Source organism: Bufo bufo, chromosome 1 (genome assembly GCF_905171765.1).
Source record: "Bufo bufo chromosome 1, aBufBuf1.1, whole genome shotgun sequence".
Lineage (NCBI taxonomy): Eukaryota > Metazoa > Chordata > Amphibia > Anura > Bufonidae > Bufo > Bufo bufo.
Window position 1 is genome coordinate 551,454,946 of NC_053389.1, and position 20,887 is coordinate 551,475,832.

A 20,887-nucleotide genomic window follows, 5' to 3' on the forward strand; every position below is an offset into this window, starting at 1 on the left:
GGTTCAGCTCTGAACCCGGACAACCCCTTTAAGGAGTCAGATGTTCAGCAGAAAAATATAATCTGCAAACTATGCCGGGCGAGAATAATAGCAAAGATAGGGAATACAACAAATTTGTTTCATCACCTCAAAACGAAGCACGTTTTGGAATACAAAGATAGCCAAAAACTGCGCCCTCCTCCACAAACGCCCAGTCAGTCAAGTGGAAACCAAAAAGGTGGTCCTGCCCCCACACACCAAATTAATATTTTAAAAGCATTTTCTAAAGGAATTCCATATGACAAAAGTAATTGGCGGTGGATTGATATTACAAATGCCATTACCCCGTACCTGTGTAAGGACACAATGCTGTTTCTTACAGTGGAGAAAAGGCGGCTTTCAGAACATGATTAAGACACTCGATCCATGTTACGAGGTACCTAGCCGCAAACAATTTACCCAAACTGAAATGCCCAAACTGTATGACAAAGTCCACGAGCAAGTGAAGAAAAAACTCCGGAGCATAAAACACTATGCAACTACTATGGACTTGTGGTCCAGTCGCACAATGGAGCCTTACATTAGTCTCAGTCCACTTCATCAATGACGAGTGGAAGTTGTGCAGCAGATGCCTACAGACAGCTTATTTCCCCGAGGATCATACGGGTGAATTAATATCTCAGGGAGTAAAGGAAGCACTGGAGTCATGGGGACTTGAAGAGTTACAAGTCTGCATAACCACCGACAATGGCGCAAATATCATGAAAGCAGTGGAAATGAACGGCTGGACAAGACTGCAGTGCTTCGGCCACAGGCTCCACCTCGCCATCGGTAGGTAAACGTTTCTCATTACGTGGTGCTATTGTTCTAATAATATCTTAACCACCTCCAGACCGCCTAACGCAGATTCGCGTTCCGGAGGTGGCAGCGCTGCGCACAGTCACGCATATAAGCGTCATCTCGCGAGATTTCCTGTGAACGCGCGCACACAGGCGCGCGCGCTCACAGGATCGGAAGGTAAGCGAGTGGATCTCCAGCCTGCCAGCGGCGATCGTTCGCTGGCAGGCTGGAGATGTGATTTTTTTTAACCCCTAACAGGTATATTAGACGCTGTTTTGATAACAGCGTCTAATATACCTGCTACCTGGTCCTCTGGTGGTCCCCTTTGTTTGGATCGACCACCAGAGGACACAGGCAGCTCAGTAATATGTTGCACCAAGCACCACTACACTACACCCCCCCCCCCTGTCACTTATTAACCTCTTATTTACCCTTGATCACCCTTGATCACCCCCCTGTCATTGATTACCCCCCTGTAAAGCTCTATTCAGACGTCCGCATGATTTTTACGGATCCACTGATAGATGGATCGGATCCGCAAAACGCATACGGACGTCTGAATGGAGCCTTACAGGGGCGTGATCAATGACTGTGGTGATCACCCCATATAGACTCCCTGATCACCCCCCTGTCATTAATTACACCCCTGTCAAGCTCCATTCAGATGTCCGCATGATTTTTACGGATCCACTGATAGATGGATCGGATCCGCAAAACACATATGGACATCTGAATGGAGCCTTATAGGGGGGTGATCAATGACAGGGGGGTAATCACCCCATATAGACTCCCTGATCACCCCCCTGTCATTGATCACCCCCCTGTAAGGCTCCATTCAGACATTTTTTTGGCCCAAGTTAGCGGAAATTATTTATTTTTTCTTACAAAGTCTCATATTCCACTAACTTGTGTCAAAAAATAAAATCTCACATGAACTCACCATACCCCTCACGGAATCCAAACGCGTAATTTTTTTTTAGAGATTTATATTCCAGACTTCTTCTCACGCTTTAGGGCCCCTAGAATGCCAGGGCAGTATAAATACCCCACATGTGACCCCATTTCGGAAAGAAGACACCCCAAGGTATTCCGTGAGGGGCATATTGAGTCCATGAAAGATTGAAATTTTTGTCCCAAGTTAGCGGAAAGGGAGACTTTGTGAGAAAAAAACAAATAAAATCAATTTCCGCTAACTTGTGCCAAAAAAAAAAAAATAATTCTATGAACTCGCCATGCCCCTCATTGAATACCTTGGGGTGTCTTCTTTCCAAAATGGGGTCACATGTGGGGTATTTATACTGCCCTGGCATTCTAGGGGCCCTAAAGCGTGAGAAGAAGTCTGGGATCCAAATGTCTAAAAATGCCCTCATAAAAGGAATGTGGGCCCCTTTGCGCATCTAGGCTGCAAAAAAGTGTCACACATCTGGTATCGCCGTACTCAAGAGAAGTTGGGCAATGTGTTTTGGGGTGTCATTTTACATATACCCATGCTGGGTGAGATAAATATCTTGGTCAAATGCCAACTTTGTATAAAAAAAAGGGAAAAGTTGTCTTTTGCCGAGATATTTCTCTCACCCAGCATGAGTATATGTAAAAAGACACCCCAAAACACATTGCCCAACTTCTCCTGAATACGGCGATACCACATGTGTGACACTTTTTTGCAGCCTAGGTGGGCAAAGGGGCCCACATTCCAAAGAGCACCTTTCGGATTTCACCGGTCATTTTTTACACATTTTGATTTCAAACTACTTACCACACACTTGGGCCCCTAGAATGCCAGGGCAGTATAACTACCCCACAAGTGACCCCATTTTGGAAAGAAGACACCTCAAGGTATTCGCTGATGGGCATAGTGAGTTCATGGAAGTTTTTATTTTTTGTCACAAGTTAGTGGAATATGAGACTTTGTAAGAAAAAAATAAATTAAAAAAAAATCATCATTTTCCACTAACTAAGGTGCACATTCCAAAGAGCACCTTTCGGATTTCACAGGGCATTTTTTACAGAATTTGATTTCAAACTCCTTACCACACATTTGGGCCCCTAGAATGCCAGGGCAGTATAACTGCCCCACAAGTGACCCCATTTTGGAAAGAAGACACCCCAAGGTATTCGCTGATGGGCATAGTGAGTTCATGGAAGTTTTTATTTTTTGTCACAAGTTAGTGGAATATGAGACTTTGTAAGAAAAAAAAAAAAAAAAAATCATCATTTTCCGCTAACTTGTGACAAAAAATAAAAAGTTCTATGAACTCACTTTGCCCATCAGTGAATACCTTAGGGTGTGTACTTTCCGAAATGGGGTCATTTGTGGGCTGTTTGTACTGTCTGGCCATTGTAGAACCTCAGGAAACATGACAGGTGCTCAGAAAGTCAGAGCTGCTTCAAAAAGCGGAAATTCACATTTTTGTACCATAGTTTGTAAACGCTATAACTTTTACCCAAACCATTTTTTTTTTACCCAAACATTTTTTTTTATCAAAGACATGTAGAACAATAAATTTAGAGCAAAATTTATATATGGATGTCGTTTTTTTTTGCAAAATTTTACAACTGAAAGTGAAAAATTTCATTTTTTTTGCAAAAAAATAGTTAAATTTCGATTAATAACAAAAAAAGTAAAAATGTCAGCAGCAATGAAATACCACCAAATGAAAGCTCTATTAGTGAGAAGAAAAGGAGGTAAAATTCATTTGGGTGGTAAGTTGCATGACCGAGCAATAAACGGTGAAAGTAGTGTAGGTCAGAAGTGTAAAAAGTGGCCTGGTCTTTCAGGGTGTTTAAGCCATAGGGGCTGAGGTGGTTAAAATGTTGTCCTTAGAGAGAAGTGTGAAAGATGCCCGTGTTGAACATGCAATTGGCAAATGCAAGAAAACAGTGAGTGCCTTTTTTTTACACTTGGAAAAGGAAGAGAGAAATGTCTAATGCACAAGCTGAGCTAAACCTGCCTCCTCACCGCCTCATTGTGAACCTACAAAACCTCTGTCTACCACTGAGGTGTTGTCCTTTGCTTCTCTGTATATCCTTTTCCAGCTTGGCTTTTTCCTTCCATATTTTATATATATTATAATAAAGTTGATACTATTTTTGATAACTAGTTCCACTGGCTTTTCCTCACAGCCTCTTCACTGAAACACCAACAAGATGGGGGTCTCGACAGCAGATGATTCAGCGGCTGCTTGAACAAGAGAAGGCCATATCACAGGTCCTGAAAGCAGACAGGAAAACCAGGCACCTGGTACCAACTTGGCAGGACATTGATGTGTTGTGTTAGAATCTATGAACAAGACCCTCAATCCCCTGTTGGAGTTCACAGATGCTCTGTCTGGAGAAGATCTGGAGAAGAGTATGTGAGTGTGTCGTATGTCAAACCTGTGCTCCACCTTCTAAACACCACAGTTCTTCCTCTAGCAGCTGATGACATTGACACAGACCTCACGAAGGACACGAAGAGAGCCATCCTCAAGTATTTAAATGAGAAGGATTCAGACGCTGCAACTGATGACGTCCTGGATATGGCCTCCTTTGTCGACCCACGCTTCAGATCATCATATATAGCAGATCACCGAAGAGAGTTCATCTTCACAAAAGCAGCAGCAGATATTCAGGCACTGCTAGAGACGCAAGCTGTGTCTGCCACAGAGTCACCACCATCACACACAAGCACCGAAGCCCAGAGAGAACCCAAGAGGAGTAAACAAAGTCTGGGCAGCTTTTTCAAAAATGCATCCGCTCAGCCTGGCCCAGATCCCTTCACTGACAGAGATTAGAGAAGCAATTGAAATTGGAGCTCAAGGCTACATGCACACGACCGTGGTGTGTTTTGCGGTCCGCAAATCACGGATGCCGTCCATTTGTGTACAGCAATTTGCTGAACGGCACAGACAGCCTTTAATATAACTGCCTATTCTTGTCTGCAAAGAGCGGACAAGAATAGGACATGTTATATTATTTTTATTTTTTTGCGGGGCCACGGAACGGAGCAACGAATGCAGACAGCACACGGAGTGCTGTCCGCATCTTTTGCGGCCCCATTGAAGTGAATGGGTCCGCATCTGAGCCGACAAAACTGCGTCTCAGATGCAGACCAAAACAACGGCCGTGTGCATGAGGCCTTAGAGTTACCTGCAGGCACTGGATGTAGAAGGAGAAGCTGACCCACTGGTCCAGGGTGGCAAGCCTTGCCAAGAAATGCCTTTGCATACCTGCCACGCGTGCCCCCTCAGAAAGGGCATTCAGCACCAGTGGCAACATAGTAACATGCCACCGATCTGCACTGAAGCCCGAGTCTGTGGACAAACTTGTGTTCCCGGCGAAAAACCTCATTTGATGTGCAAGAAGTTTAATCACGGCACTCAAGGAGCATAAACACTGATGTTGTTCAGTCATGTTCGTATTTGCACTACATACTGCAAACAAAGTTTGAAATTTGTAGTATATTTCCAGGGAACCTGTCATCAGCTTAGTGAAAGTACCCTAACACTTCATCTTTACATTGTTTAGAAAAAGATCTGTTACACAATACACATCTTAACCACTTCCCGCAACTGTAACGCCGAAAGGCGTCATTGCGGCGGCTCCCCCAGGCTACGCTAACGCCAATAGGCGTCATCTCGCGTGAGCCGAGATTTCCTGTGAACGCGCGCACACAGGCGCGCGCGCTCACAGGAACGGAAGGTAAGAGAGTTGATCTCCAGCCTGCCAGCGGCGATCGTTCGCTGGCAGGCTGGAGATGTGTTTTTTTTAACCCCTAACAGGTATATTAGACGCTGTTTTGATAACAGCGTCTAATATACCTGCTACCTGGTCCTCTGGTGGTCCCCTTTGTTTGGATCGACCACCAGAGGACACAGGTAGCTCAGTAAAGTCCCACCAAGCACCACTACACTACACTACACCCCCCCCCCCGTCACTTATTAACCCCTTATTAGCCCCTGATCACCCCATATAGACTCCCTGATCACCCCCCTGTCATTGATCACCCCCCTGTCATTGATCACCCCCCTGTAAAGCTCCATTCAGACGTCCGCATGATTTTTACGGATCCACTAATAGATGGATCGGATCCGCAAAACGCATCCGGACGTCTGAATGAAGCCTTACAGGGGCGTGATCAATGACTGTGGTGATCACCCCATATAGACTCCCTGATCACCCCCCTGTCATTGATTACCCCCCTGTCATTGATCACCCCCCTGTAAAGCTCCATTCAGACGTCCGCATGATTTTTACGGATCCACTGATAGATGGATCGGATCCGCAAAACGCATCCGGACGTCTGAATGAAGCCTTACAGGGGCATGATCAATGACTGTGGTGATCACCCCATATAGACTCCCTGATCACCCCCCTGTAAAGCTCCATTCAGATGTCCGCATGATTTTTACGGATGCACTGATAGATGGATCGGATCCGCAAAACGCATCCGGACGTCTGAATGAAGCCTTACAGGGGCATGATCAATGATTGTGGTGATCACCCCATATAGACTCCCTGATCACCCCCCTGTCATTGATCACCCCCCTGTAAAGCTCCATTCAGATGTCCGCATGATTTTTACGGATGCACTGATAGATGGATCGGATCCGCAAAACGCATACGGACGTCAGAATGAAGCCTTACAGGGGCATGATCAATGACTGTGGTGATCACCCCCCTGTCATTGATTACCCCCCCGTAAAGCTCCATTCAGATGTCCGCATGATTTTTACGGATGCACTGATAGATGGATCGGATCCGCAAAACGCATCCGGACGTCTGAATGAAGCCTTACAGGGGCATGATCAATGACTGTGGTGATCACCCCCCTGTCATTGATTACCCCCCTGTAAAGCTCCATTCAGATGTCCGCATGATTTTTACGGATGCACTGATAGATGGATCGGATCCGCAAAACGCATCCGGACGTCTGAATGAAGCCTTACAGGGGCATGATCAATGACTGTGGTGATCACCCCCCTGTCATTGATTACCCCCCTGTAAAGCTCCATTCAGATGTCCGCATGATTTTTACGGATGCACTGATAGATGGATCGGATCCGCAAAACGCATCCGGACGTCTGAATGAAGCCTTACAGGGGCGTGATCAATGACTGTGGTTATCACCCCATATAGACTCCCTGATCACCCCCCTGTCATTGATTACACCCCTGTCATTGATCACCCCCCTGTAAAGCTCCATTCAGATGTCCGCATGATTTTTACGGATCCACTGATAGATGGATCGGATCCGCAAAACGCATCCGGACGTCTGAATGAAGCCTTACAGGGGCGTGATCAATGACTGTGGTGATCACCCCATATAGACTCCCTGATCACCCCCCTGTCATTGATTACCCCCCTGTAAAGCTCCATTCAGACGTCCGCATGATTTTTACGGATCCACTGATAGATGGATCGGATCCGCAAAACGCATCCGGACATCTGAATGAAGCCTTACAGGGGCATGATCAATGACTGTGGTGATCACCCCATATAGACTCCCTGATCACCCCCCTGTCATTGATTACCCCCCTGTAAAGCTCCATTCAGATGTCCGCATGATTTTTACGGATGCACTGATAGATGGATCGGATCCGCAAAACGCATCCAGACGTCTGAATGAAGCCTTACACGGGCGTGATCAATGACTGTGGTTATCACCCCATATAGACTCCCTGATCACCCCCCTGTCATTGATCACCCCCCCTGTCATTGATCACCCCCCTGTCATTGATCACCCCCCCTGTCATTGATCACCCCTCTGTAAGGCTCCATTCAGACATTTTTTTGGCCCAAGTTAGCGGAAATTTTTTATTTTTTTTTCTTACAAAGTCTCATATTCCACTAACTTGTGTCAAAAAATAAAATCTCACATGAACTCACCATACCCCTCACGGAAACCAAATGCGTAAATTTTTTTAGACATTTATATTCCAGACTTCTTCTCACGCTTTAGGGCCCCTAGAATGCCAGGGCAGTATAAATACCCCACATGTGACCCCATTTCGGAAAGAAGACACCCCCAGGTATTCCGTGAGGGGCATATTGAGTCCATGAAAGATTGAAATTTTTGTCCCAAGTTAGCGGAACGGGAGACTTTGTGAGAAAAAAATTAAAAATATCAATTTCCGCTAACTTGTGCCAAAAAAAAAAAATTTCTATGAACTCGCCATGCCCCTCATTGAATACCTTGGGGTGTCTTCTTTCCAAAATGGGGTCACATGTGGGGTATTTATACTGCCCTGGCATTCTAGGGGCCCCAAAGCGTGAGAAGAAGTCTGGTATCCAAATGTCTAAAAATGCCCTCCTAAAAGGAATTTGGGCACCTTTGCGCATCTAGGCTGCAATAAAGTGTCACACATCTGGTATCGCCGTACTCAGGAGAAGTTGGGGAATGTGTTTTGGGGTGTCATTTTACATATACCCATGCTGGGTGAGAGAAATATCTTGGTCAAATGCCAACTTTGTATAAAAAAATGGTAAAAGTTGTCTTTTGCCAAGATATTTCTCTCACCCAGCAAGGGTATATGTAAAATGACACCCCAAAACACATTCCCCAACTTCTCCTGAATACGGCGATACCACATGTGTGACACTTTTTTGCAGCCTAGGTGGGCAAAGGGGCCCATATTCCAAAGAGCACCTTTAGGATTTCACAGGTCATTTACCTACTTACCACACATTAGGGCCCCTGGAAAATGCCAGGGCAGTATAACTACCCCACAAGTGACCCCATTTTGGAAAGAAGACACCCCAAGGTATTCCGTGAGGGGCATGGCAAGTTCCTAGAATTTTTTATTTTTTGTCACAAGTTAGTGGAAAATGATGATTTTTTTTTTTTTTTTTTTTTTCATACAAAGTCTCATATTCCACTAACTTGTGACAAAAAATAAAAACTTCCATGAACTCACTATGCCCATCAGCGAATACCTTGGGGTCTCTTCTTTCCAAAATGGGGTCACTTGTGGGGTAGTTATACTGCCCTGGCATTCTAGGGGCCCAAATGTGTGGTAAGGAGTTTGAAATCAAATTCTGTAAAAAATGACCTGTGAAATCCGAAAGGTGCTCTTTGGAATATGGGCCCCTTTGCCCACCTAGGCTGCAAAAAAGTGTCACACATCTGGTATTGCCGTACTCAGGAGAAGGTGGGGAATGTGTTTTGGGGTGTCATTTTACATATACCCATGCTGGGTGAGAGAAATATCTTGGCAAAAGACAACTTTTCCCATTTTTTTATACAAAGTTGGCATTTGACCAAGATATTTATCTCACCCAGCATGGGTATATGTAAAATGACACCCCAAAACACATTCCTCAACTTCTCCTGAGTACGTAGATACCAGATGTGTGACACTTTTTTGCAGCCTAGGTGGGCAAAGGGGCCCACATTCCAAAAGCACCTTTCGGATTTCACTCGTCATTTTTTACAGAATTTGATTTCAAACTCCTTACCACACATTTGGGCCCCTAGAATGCCAGGGCAGTATAACTACCCCACAAGTGACCCCATTTTGGAAAGAAGAGACCCCAAGGTATTTCGTGATGGGCATAGTGAGTTCATAGAAGTTTTTATTTTTTGTCACAAGTTAGTGGAATATGAGACTTTGTAGGAAAAAAAATAAAATAAAAAAAAATCATCATTTTCCGCTAACTTGTGACAAAAAATAAAAAGTTCTATGAACTCACTATGCCCATCAGCGAATACCTTAGGGTGTGTACTTTCCGAAATGGGGTCATTTGTGGGGTGTTTGTACTGTCTGGGCATTGTAGAACCTCAGGAAACATGACAGGTGCTCAGAAAGTCAGAGCTGCTTCAAAAAGCGGAAATTCACATTTTTGTACCATAGTTTGTAAACGCTATAACTTTTACCCAAACCATTTTTTTTTTACCCAAACATTTTTTTTTTATCAAAGACATGTAGAACTATAAATTTAGAGCAAAATTTCTATATGGATCTCGTTTTTTTTGCAAAATTTTACAACTGAAAGTGAAAAATGTCATTTTTTTGCAAAAAAATCGTTAAATTTCGATTAATAACAAAAAAAGTAAAAATGTCAGCAGCAATGAAATACCACCAAATGAAAGCTCTATTAGTGAGAAGAAAAGGAGGTAAAATTCATTTGGGTGGTAAGTTGCATGACCGAGCAATAAACGGTGAAAGTAGTGTAGTGCCGATTTGTAAAAAAGGGCCTGGTCTTTAGGGGGGTATAAACCTGTGGTCCTTAAGTGGTTAAACATTTCTTGAAAAGTTTTGTAATTTGTATACATACAGAAGAAAATAATATATTGCAATATATCGTTATATCGCACATGCTTCAAATTATATTGAGATATAGATTTTAGGCCATATCGCCCAACCCTACCCAAAACTAAAACTAAGTGTACACAACCAAAAATGAGTTGGGGGGGAATCATAACCAGTGTCAGGAAATATTATTACGCTAAAAAAGGAGTTGAGGCTTGGAAAAAACTCCCATCAGATGTGGTTGGAAAATTTACAGTATGTGAATTTAATAATTTCAGGACCCTGCGATTTACCGTTTAACCCTCTGCCTTCGCGCAGCCATAACTTTTATTATTTTTTTATTCACATAGTTGTATGAGGGATTGTTTTTTTATTAGTACCATTTACCATTACATACAATGTCGAGGGAAGCCGGAGAAAAAAATCCAAATGGGGTGGAATTGGAAAAAACACCGTTTTACAGCGTTCCCCATGTGGTTGAACGGACCTATAAGGGTCATTACAATTACAATTACAGGGATAACACATTTACAGGTGAAAATCGAAAAATTAGAATATTGTGCAAAAGTTCATTTATTTCAGTAATGCAACTTAAAAGGTGAAACTGATATATAAGATAGACTCATTACATGCAAAGTGAGATATTTAAAGCCTTTATTTGTTATAATTTGGATGATTATGGCTTATAGCTTATGAAACCCCAAAGTCACAATCTCAGGTACCCTTTGATCAGGGGGTATGGATTAATTAGCTGACTAGAGTGTGACACTTTGAGCCTAGAATATTTAACCTTTTCACAATATTCTAATTTTAAGCTGCATTAATCCAATTTATTTTAATTTGCATTACTGAACTAAATGGACTTTTGCACGATATTCAAATTTTTCGAGTTTCGCCTGTATGTACTCTTTTTGTTTTACTACTGAAAAAAAAAGAAAAACGGAAAAAAATAGTATTTTCTTTTCATTGCCATATTCTGACCCCCATAACTTTTTTATAGTTATAGAGCTGTATGCGGGCTCATTTTTTGCAGGACGATCTGTAGTTTTTGTTGATTCCATTTTGGAGCGTGCATGACTTTTTGATCACTATTTAATTCCTTTAGGGAGGTGGTGACAAAAAAAATAGAAAATCTGCCATTTTGATAATTTTTTTCCATTATGCCGTATGGGAATAATATGTTAATAGTACAGGCGTTTTCAGGTGCGGCGATGACCAAGAGATTTTTTTTTTTTTTATTCTAGGGAAAGGGGGCTATTTGAACTATATATTTTTATTCTTTTTAATTCATAAGAAGCTATCATTAGATTGCTACTTGCAGTCTGTAATGGATATCTATCCATTGGAACATACTAGTAATCTGCCAGGAAGCCTTGTACAGGCTCACGTCTATTACTAGTACGGCACACCTTCCTCGATCTCCGCCAGGGGAAGGCGGCCAGGGCAATGCACGGCCACCCAATAGCTTTAGCGCTCTCAGATGCCGTGGCCACATGTGACCATGGCATCTGAGGGATTAAGTGACTGCGATCAGCATTACTGCCGATTGCACATATTAGCCCCTGGCAATTGCTGTTTAAAACAGTAGAAACCTGGTAGTTAAGGCGTCTGCAGCACTTGTATGCGGGTGCCATCGCTAAAGACCAGACATCCAGCTGCCAAGCACACATGCAACAGATCAGCCAGTCTCATGGGTAAAAATCTGTTGACAGATGCCCTTCAACTTTGTCTACATGATAAATGCCACTTGTTGAAAGTGAGAAAACCCCTTTAAAGTTCTTTTGAAAGATGGAAGCTGTGCTATTACTGGTTGCTATAGGAAACAACAACAGTTTTCTTTTAAGCCCATTTTGAACTGTAAATGAAGACGTGTTTGTATGGTCTAGTAAAACGGACAGTGGCATGGTGCTGAGAGAAAGGAACTTTGTCACCAATTTGCCTCCAAGCAGAACTTTAGGAGACAGAGTTCTCCTCAAGTTGTACCTCTCTCACCTTTGTCCAACTAGGTTGGATAACTGAAGCCGTGTACAGTTCACACAATGACATACATACTTCTACTGCGGACACCCCCCACCCCAGCCTGGTAGCTGCTGGTGCACCACTTCTTGGATTGTTGGACATTGATGTACAGTAGTGGACAGTTATAATTGCGTAGCCAAATAGTCCCCTGGAATAGTGTATCTAGACCCTTTTTATAGATTCCACAGCAAGTAAATTTTTTATCATATATATTGCATGAATGACTGTACTGCTTACATCCTCAGCTAAAGAAATATACTTTCTTGATTCAGAGCTAATTTTAACAGATCGATTATTATGTTCGGCCACAAATGCAATTATAGTATGGTTGACTGTAATTAACACTATGTAGTCAAAGGAATAGGAAACTTGACAAGGTGTCCTTTTCCTATCATTGCAACTTAAACGGTCTTTACTACTGTTCCCACCTTATGTTGACAGTCCATTATAATTGCTGGAATAACGGCAAACTGAGAATCTGTGCATTTAACCCCTTAGATGCTGTGGGCGATAGTGCCTGCATCATCTAAGAAGTTTCACAGAAGGAAGGGGCTTCATCTGTCAGCCTGTTGGCACCCACTCATGACTGCTGGGTACCAATGGATTACCATGGCAGCTGGGGACCTAACTAAGACCCTCAGGTCTGCCATAAGTATCTATCTATTAGGCTATGCCACAGGCCTAATAGAAATCAAACATCTAGAGTTCTTACCTTTACAGTAATCAGCAGGGTCTTCTTGTTCCTCATCATCAGAGCCCAAAATTTCTTCCTCTGGCTCAGGTGGTGCTGGCTCTGGTAGTGGAGGTGGTGGTGGGGGAGCTGGAGGAGCTGATGGAACTTTCTGTTGAGCCTCCGGCCTAAAAAAAAAAGCAGCGCAATTACTTAAAAATGTTCTATCCCAAGCTAAGTCTCAACATTTAGAATGCCTGAAAGGACTGCCCACAGGAACAGGTAGCAGAGCCATACTAGCTGTCAGGGTTATTAAAGCATGCAACAGTTTAACGGTCCATTCACACGTCCGTAAGTGTTTTGCGGATCCGCAAAACACGGACACCTGCAATGTGCGATCCGCAATTTACGGATCTGCACATCACAGACACTATAATAGAAAATGCCTTTTCTGGTCCGCAATTGCGGACAAGAATAGGACATGTTCTATTTTTTTTCAGTAACGAAATTGCGGATCCCGAAAATGCAGATGCGGATTCAGGAAATGTGGATTTGCATCCGTTCCAGCCCCATTGAAAGTGAATGGGTCCGCAAATTGCGGAACGAATGCGGACCCAAATTACGGACGTGTGAATGGACCCTAAGCATGATGTTGCAGAAATGCAAAAAAACAAACATTGACATGCACTGTGTGCTATAATCCTGCAATAGTGAGGGCAACCCAATGGCTCTCATTACAATCCTATGTGCAGCATCTCAATACATACTGTACATGCACAACTTGTAAATATATTGTGTTACAGTCTGGAAACTGATGGCATTTTATCAGGATAGGTCATCAACATCAGATCGGTGGGGGTTTCCCTTTTCTCTTCTTGTGCGGTGCTGCTGTCTATGGCTAAGACCATAGACCGCAGAGGTGAACAGGAAGACAGAAGCACTGTGCGGGCTGTCTCTTCGTACAGCTGATCGTCGGGGGTGCCGGGTGCAGGACCTCGCCGATCTGATATTCGTGACCTATCCTGAGGATAGGTCATCAATAGTAAAAGCCCAGAGTAGAACCTCTTTATATATATAAAAAAAAAAAAAAAAAAAACAAACACACACACACACACTACAGGACTGTGTTCTTTGACTATACAGAGCAGGATATGTCATTATTAAAGAATAAGATAGAAGCTCTTGTATAATCCTTTTGTATACCTGTTTTATTTGATGTGTAGTTTGTGGGTTGTCCACCATCTTGATTTTTTTCTCCCCCTTAGATATTCCTAATGAATCTGACATTTCCCATTATGCCTGGGTTTGCAGAGATAGAGTAGGCAGAGTCTCACCACCCTGCACGGCTCTGTGTCCTCTGAGGGCAGCCATGACATATCAGTGACACAGAACTACTGTCCCCTCACACTGCAGTCTCTACAGGTTTTCCTATGTATTACAGCTTGAGTGTCTGTCATCGCTCTCTCCACTCTTAGCTCTTACATACAAGAGGTAGGGAGAGCAGTGTGAAGCTACATCTTATAAAACTATAGCTGGAGAGTCAGCACACACAGATAGTACAGACAGGCAGTGCAAGTCCGGAGGTTTATATAACTGCAGTTAATTAGTGTATACCCTATATATCTGTACTGATGGTCCTTTACATAGGGGAGCCATACTATCTTTAAAGGGGTTGTCCGGGTTCAGAGCTGAACCCGGACATAGCCATAATTTCACCCAGGCAGCCCCCCTGATGTTAGCATCGGAGCATTTCATGCAAGGGCTCTTTTATTTACAATAATACACTGCCAGACGGAGGCTTCTGCCCAGCAGTGTGTTCGGTGACGTCACCGATTCTGATGGGCCATCAGTCCCAGTGACGTCATCGGGCTCACTGCTGGGCGGAAGCCTCCGCCTGGCAGCCCTATGGAGAGCCTGATTTAGTGCAGGGCAAAGGAGAGCATCGGAGCATAAACCGCTCCGATGCTCAAGTCAGGGGGGCTGCGTGGGTAAAAATAAGGGTATGTCCGGGTTCAGCTCTGAACCCGGACAACCCCTTTAACAAAATACAGTAATATACAGAGAAATATGGAGGGAAGAGAGGGGAGGAGCCTGGGAGCTGGCAGGAGGGATTTGTTTGGAGATGATGTCCTCCTGTAGTTCACACAGATAGACTGCTGGGAGACTGACCACTGCTGTTTACACACATCTGAGCAAGCTCCGTGGTGGTGGTCATACTTGAGATCACATGGCCAGATTTCCATAATGAAAAGGTTCAAGAAGAATATGGCAGGCAGTTCCATTGCCGGAACTGCCTGCCGGATTCGGAAATCCATATGCAAACGGATATCATTTGTTTCCGGATCAGTCTGACAAATGCATTGAAATACCAGATCAGTCTCTCCAGTGTCATCCGGAAAAACGTATCCAGTATTTATTTTTTTCACATTTTTAAAGGTCTGTGCATGCGCAGACCAGAAAATCGCATCCGTCAATGCGGCAATTTCCTGAACACTTGCTACCGGATCCAGCATTAATATACTTCAATGGAAATTAATGCCAGCAAGTGTTCTGGAATTTTGGCAGGAGAAAATACTGCACCATGCTGCAGTATTTTCTCCGGCCAAATACCGTAAAAGGGACGGAACGGAAGCCTTCCTGATGCATACTGAACGGACGGCTTTCCAATCAGAATGCATTAGGATTAAACTGAAGCTTTTTTTCTGGTATTGAGCCCCTAGGACGGAACTCCATACCGGAAAATTTTAACGCTAGTGTGAAAGTAGCCAAACAGGTGCTTGCAGTGTGCCTTCCATACTGAAAGATTCATACTTATCTGCTCTCCGCTGCCCCAGTCCTCTGTGCTGGCTCCCGCATCTCCATTTTCTGGTCTGGGGTTTGTTTTCTTCCTCTCCGGCACGGTCACTTGATACTCTTGGAGACGCAGTAGCCAGCGTGGAGGGCCGGAGCGGCAGAGAGCAGGTAAGTATGATCCTTTCAGTAGGGGAGACACCTGTTTATTAGAAATTGTGTATAACTGGAAGACGCCTTTAATTTGTTTTTATTAGAAAGGAGGCTTCATTTAGCAATCTATATGTAATAATAAGAACACCGACAAAGAAACCCCTATACCTAAATATCAAAATTGTGCTCAGATACTTTGCCACAAGGCAGACTACTTGTCCAGTGACCAAGCTGCACGATGAAAGGGCTGATGACACAGGAAAATCATTTGCTCATAATGACACTTAGGGCTGCACAATTCATGAACAGCTCACCTCAGACGCCGCTCTACCAGCACTGCAGGGGATGGCAATTTGGCTTCTAGCCCTGTACACATTTGTGACAAAACCATGATGTGCAATAATCCGTAATGACACAAATAAGTGCAGAGCTGTGCAAAACCTGCACACATTAGGTCAAATGACAATATCCGGGTAGGTTCTGAAGCCAGGAGGTAGGGATCCAAGGTGACACTGAAGAGTTAACTCCTCATATCTATTCCTTGTCCTCAGGTATCAAGAGTATGCCCTGACAGAAGGCTCTATGTCACCTATTTACACCACTACTCTGGACATTGAGGGGGTGGGCACCTTCACGTAGGCTACGGTAAACCAAGATGCTAATAAGCAGCTGCTAATGCCGTCACAAACACCAGCGATAGTACATTGGCATACACTGCAGCAAAACTGGGATGGTTTCTGATTCAGGAGTCTAGAAAACTGTAGCAGTGACCACCTATATGTATGCGCTATAGTGGATAAAAGAAGATGAAATCTAACTAATGAACAACTAAATTAAAAGTGCAAACTTCACAATTTGGACCCTGGTGCCTCTCTTTACTTGGTAGATTTTTTATATTTTAGAAAGTGATTCAAATATATAACATTATTTTTAATTATTATACACGCTGACAAAACTGAATCTATTTTACAGATGTAGCAGAGATGAAAGCTTAACGCCTTAAAGGGAACCTGTCATCAACGTTATGCTGACCGTACTGAGTGCAGCATATAATAGTGACAGAAATGCTGATCTCAGCAATGTGTCACTCATGAACTAATAGTAAGTGGTTGCTGAGAACCAGCATAATAATCATTGCAGCCCAGGCCTGGAAAAGAGTCAATTCTACCTGAGAAGAGTCACGGTTATCCATAATCTCCTGCTCTCTCACCCATCTGCTGATGATTGGCAGTTCTCTCCTAGAGAGAGAAAGGGAGACAACTAGGTAGAGGACTGCCAGTCATCAGCAGGTGGGCAGGAGAGCAGGAGATTATGAATAACCAGGACTCTTCTCAGGTGGCTGGGACTCTTTTCCAGGCCCAGTCTGCAATGATTGTGATGTTGGTTCTCAGCAACCACTTACTTTTGACTTATAAATGACAGACCGCTGAAATCAGCTCACCTGTCTCTACTTTATTCTGCCGTTAGTATGGGCAGCATAAAGTTGATGACAGGTTCCCTTTAAGTAAACAATGGCAAGACAATGTTAATTGACTTTAGCAGCAGCTTTTGTCATGAAGTAACACTGACGTGTATAATCACCGGTCCTTTTGGTTCTGCGACATCAGTATTTATAAGGGTCTTGGCGCGGTCTATTGCTTTATACTATCAGCTATTTCAGGCAGAGAGGAAGCTGATGACATCTAGTACCTGTTCTTCCATGGCTGTTGTTATAGCAACACATTTCCTGTCCTGCAGCAATGAAGCCTGCCGCACGTACACACACACTGGTTCCTAGACATGATTAGGGGGCCCCCAAGTTGCTACGATGGCAGCAAAGGGAGATGCTTTATGACAACAGCTTGTTTGTAACTGGAGGGGACGCCATACCCAGACTAAAATGAATGAAAATCACACTACAGATTTACGCTTTCAGCGGCTATTGATTCTGTATGGATGCTTGGTGAGAGAATTTTGGCTACCAATTAGAAGCTTTGGGGACATTTATGAAACGATCTCTGTTGCCGATGACAACCAATTAAGGCACAGCTTTAATTTCTTACAGTGCATAAAAATAAAAAATGACAGCTGCACTGTGATTGGCTGCTTTGTGCCGAAAGTGGACTGAAAAAGAAGAGGACCCCTAGGCATGAACAGTATATGGGCCCCAGGCTCCCAAAAAGTCTGGCAAAGAGAACTCCTTATGTCTATCTAGCAATCCAGCAGTAATTATAAGCGATGAAATTAATTTGTTTGCCCGCTTAAATGCAGAAGGAAGCTGTTTTAATGGGAATTTGTCCCATCATGTACAGTAATACATGAACAGCACTGCTGCTCGTTTGTATCTCGATGCTCAGCCCCGTTTCTGCGCTGGTAGTGGAGCGCGTGGAGAGGACTCCATTATGTGCGCGCTCAGGCGGCTTCTCAAAACGTGCCAGGGCTGGTTTGAAGCTTACTGCTCTGGAGTCAGCAGCGGTGTTCATGTACTCCTGTACTCAACAGGGCTGGTCCGAGGTGACAGATTCCATTAAAAGAGACAGCGCGCCCACATACCTACTGGATCCCTGTGCAGCTGCAGAAGTTGCACGTATGCAATGTCCATCCCTGCTATGGGCAACAAAGACTGTAAATTTATAAAAACTAAGCATTCATATCAATTCCCTAAATTGCAGACGAGCAATAAGGCTTCATGCATACGGCCGTATCAGTTGTTGCCAATCAAACAAAAAGATACCGGTCGTGTGCGTCCTGCACTTGCTCATTCTGCATTTCCCGCCATATGTTAAAAACTAACTAAGAATAGGACAAGTTCTACCTTTTTTGTGGGATGGCGGAATGGACATAGGGATGCGGACAGCACACTGTGCGCTAGGGCGCATTCAAGCGACCCGCAGTGTTTTGCAGATCCACAAATTGCAGATCTGCAAAACAGGGATAGCAGCCATGTGCATTCCACAATTTGCGGATTGCACATGGTTGCAACCATAATAGAAAATACCTATTCTAGTCTGAAATTGCGGACAAGAATAGGACATGCTCTATATTTTCTACGGAGCCACGGATGCGAACAGCACACGGTGTGCTGTCCGCACCTTTTGTGGCCCCATAGAAATGAATGGACAGGGCTCCAGACTAAAAAAAATATCAAGGAGCCATTGGATCCTAACCTGAAAAATTTAGTCGCCAAATTTAAATTTTTAGTCGCCAAATTTAAAATACATATAATTACGGTATAATAATAAAAAAAACACATGTCTTAACTAGGGTTGTCACGATACCAAAATTTTTACTCGATACCATAAAAAAGTATTGCGATACTTGATACCACGTGAAAAAAATAAAACACCAAAAAAGCCGCGTGCATTCAAGATATTATGGAACGTCTTGACCCTAATAGAACAGTCCTAACCTATTTTTTGTCAGGACAAGGTGACAAAAAAATGGCAAATTGCAGTTTTTTTTTTTTTGTTTTTTTTTTCTGTTACGGCGTTCACCACATAGGAGATATTTTTTTATATTTTGCACTTTTTCGGGCGTGGCGATATGTAATTTTTTTTATTGTTTATATATTTTATATGTAAAATTAAGCAAGGGGGTGATTTAAACTTAATATATATATATATATATTTTTTTACATTTAATAACTATTTCCCCCCTTATGGGCTAGAACCTGCGTTCTTTCATCCCTTGTCCTATTTACCCCAATAGATCTCTATCAGGGTGAATAGGACCTCACACTGTCCCTGCTGCTCTGTGCTCACAGCAGCAGGGATCTGAACATGGCAGCCAGGGCTTCAGTAGCGTCCTGGCTGCCATGGTAACCGATTGGAGCCCCAGGATTACACTGCTGGGGCTCCAATCGGAACTGCCACTGCCACCAATGATTATAATACTTTGGTGGGGGCGGGGGGGGGGGGATTGGGGGCGCACTGCGCCACCAATGATTCTACTTTATAATACTGGGGTTGGGGGGGGGTTCAGTGCACTGTGCCACGAATGAATATAGTTTATGCTTAATACAAACGCAGGCTGCGCTGTGGGTGCCGGCCATATTCCTTACCCGGCACCCAGCCTCTATGACTGCGCGCTGCGATCCGCCGCTATTAACCCCTCAGGTGAGAGTTAAGTAGGCGGGGGGATACTGGGCTGCGGCAGCCATTAGCAAGTGGCGAGTTGATCATCAGTCATCTCGCCAGTTGCTAATGTTAAGTATGTAAAGGGTTAATAGAAGCCCTGCGCTGGTCAAGACACTAAATAGCCAGTGAACCATATATCTCTTTCAAAAGTCCGTGCTTAGTAGGAGGGGAGGTTATCTCCTCCTACTAAGCACTGACTATTGAAAGAGATATAGTTCACTGACTTTTTAGTGTCTTGACCAGCACGGGGCTCCTATTAACCCTTTTCTTCCGTTATTAATAAGATAATTTTTGTGAGCCCAGGCAGGGAGCTCACACGGAGCTGAGTATTATCAGGGTCGTAAAGACATAAGGATTAGCCTTTAGCAGCGCAGGGGTGACTGTGAATTGTTTGTAGAATGTTAAGTATGCGCTGAAAAACTTCTCAAGCTAACTTTCACACTTGCATTTGGGGTTCCGCTTGTGAGATCCGTTTGAGGGCTCTCACAAGCGGCCCCAAACGGATCCGTTCATCCCCAATGCATTCTGAATGGATAAGGATCTGTTCAGAATGCATCAGTTTGGCTCTGTTCCGCCTCCATTCCGCTCTGGAGGCGGACACCAAAATGCAGCTTGCAGCGTTTTGGTGTCTGCCTGGCCGTACGGAGCCAAATGGATCCGTCCTGACTTACAATGCAAGTCAATGGGGACAGATCCGTTTGACGTTGACACAATATGGTGCAATTGCAAACGGATCCGTCCCCCATTGACTTTCAATGTAAAGTCAGTTTATACCATCGGATCAGAGTTTTCTCCAATCTGATAGTAGATTTTAACTTGAAGCGTCCCAATCACCATGGGAACGTATCTATGTTAGAATATACCATCGGATTTGAGTTAGATCGTGAAAACTCAGATTCGACAGTATATTCTAACACAGAGGCGTTCCCATAGTGATGGGGACGCTTCAAGTTAGAATATACTAAGAACTGTGTACATAACTGCCCCCTGCTGCCTGGCAGCACCCGATCTCTTACAGGGGGCTGTGATCCGCACAATTAACCCCTCAGGTGCCACACCTGATGGGTTAATTGTGCGTATCATAGCCCCTG

The 20,887-nt window shown here is 43.8% G+C and overlaps 1 protein-coding gene across 5 annotated transcripts in view; it reads right to left on the minus strand.

Annotated features, from left to right (window-relative positions):
- The window catches only part of SRPK2 (SRSF protein kinase 2), a 149,488-nt gene that overhangs the window by 64,638 nt on the left and 63,963 nt on the right, over nucleotides 1-20,887 (minus strand). For all 5 annotated transcript variants that reach the window (XM_040412672.1, XM_040412647.1, XM_040412639.1 and 2 more), the window contains exon 2: nucleotides 12,781-12,926. In XM_040412672.1, the coding sequence (XP_040268606.1) occupies nucleotides 12,781-12,926 (146 nt within the window). The remainder of the gene's footprint in view (nucleotides 1-12,780; nucleotides 12,927-20,887) is intronic.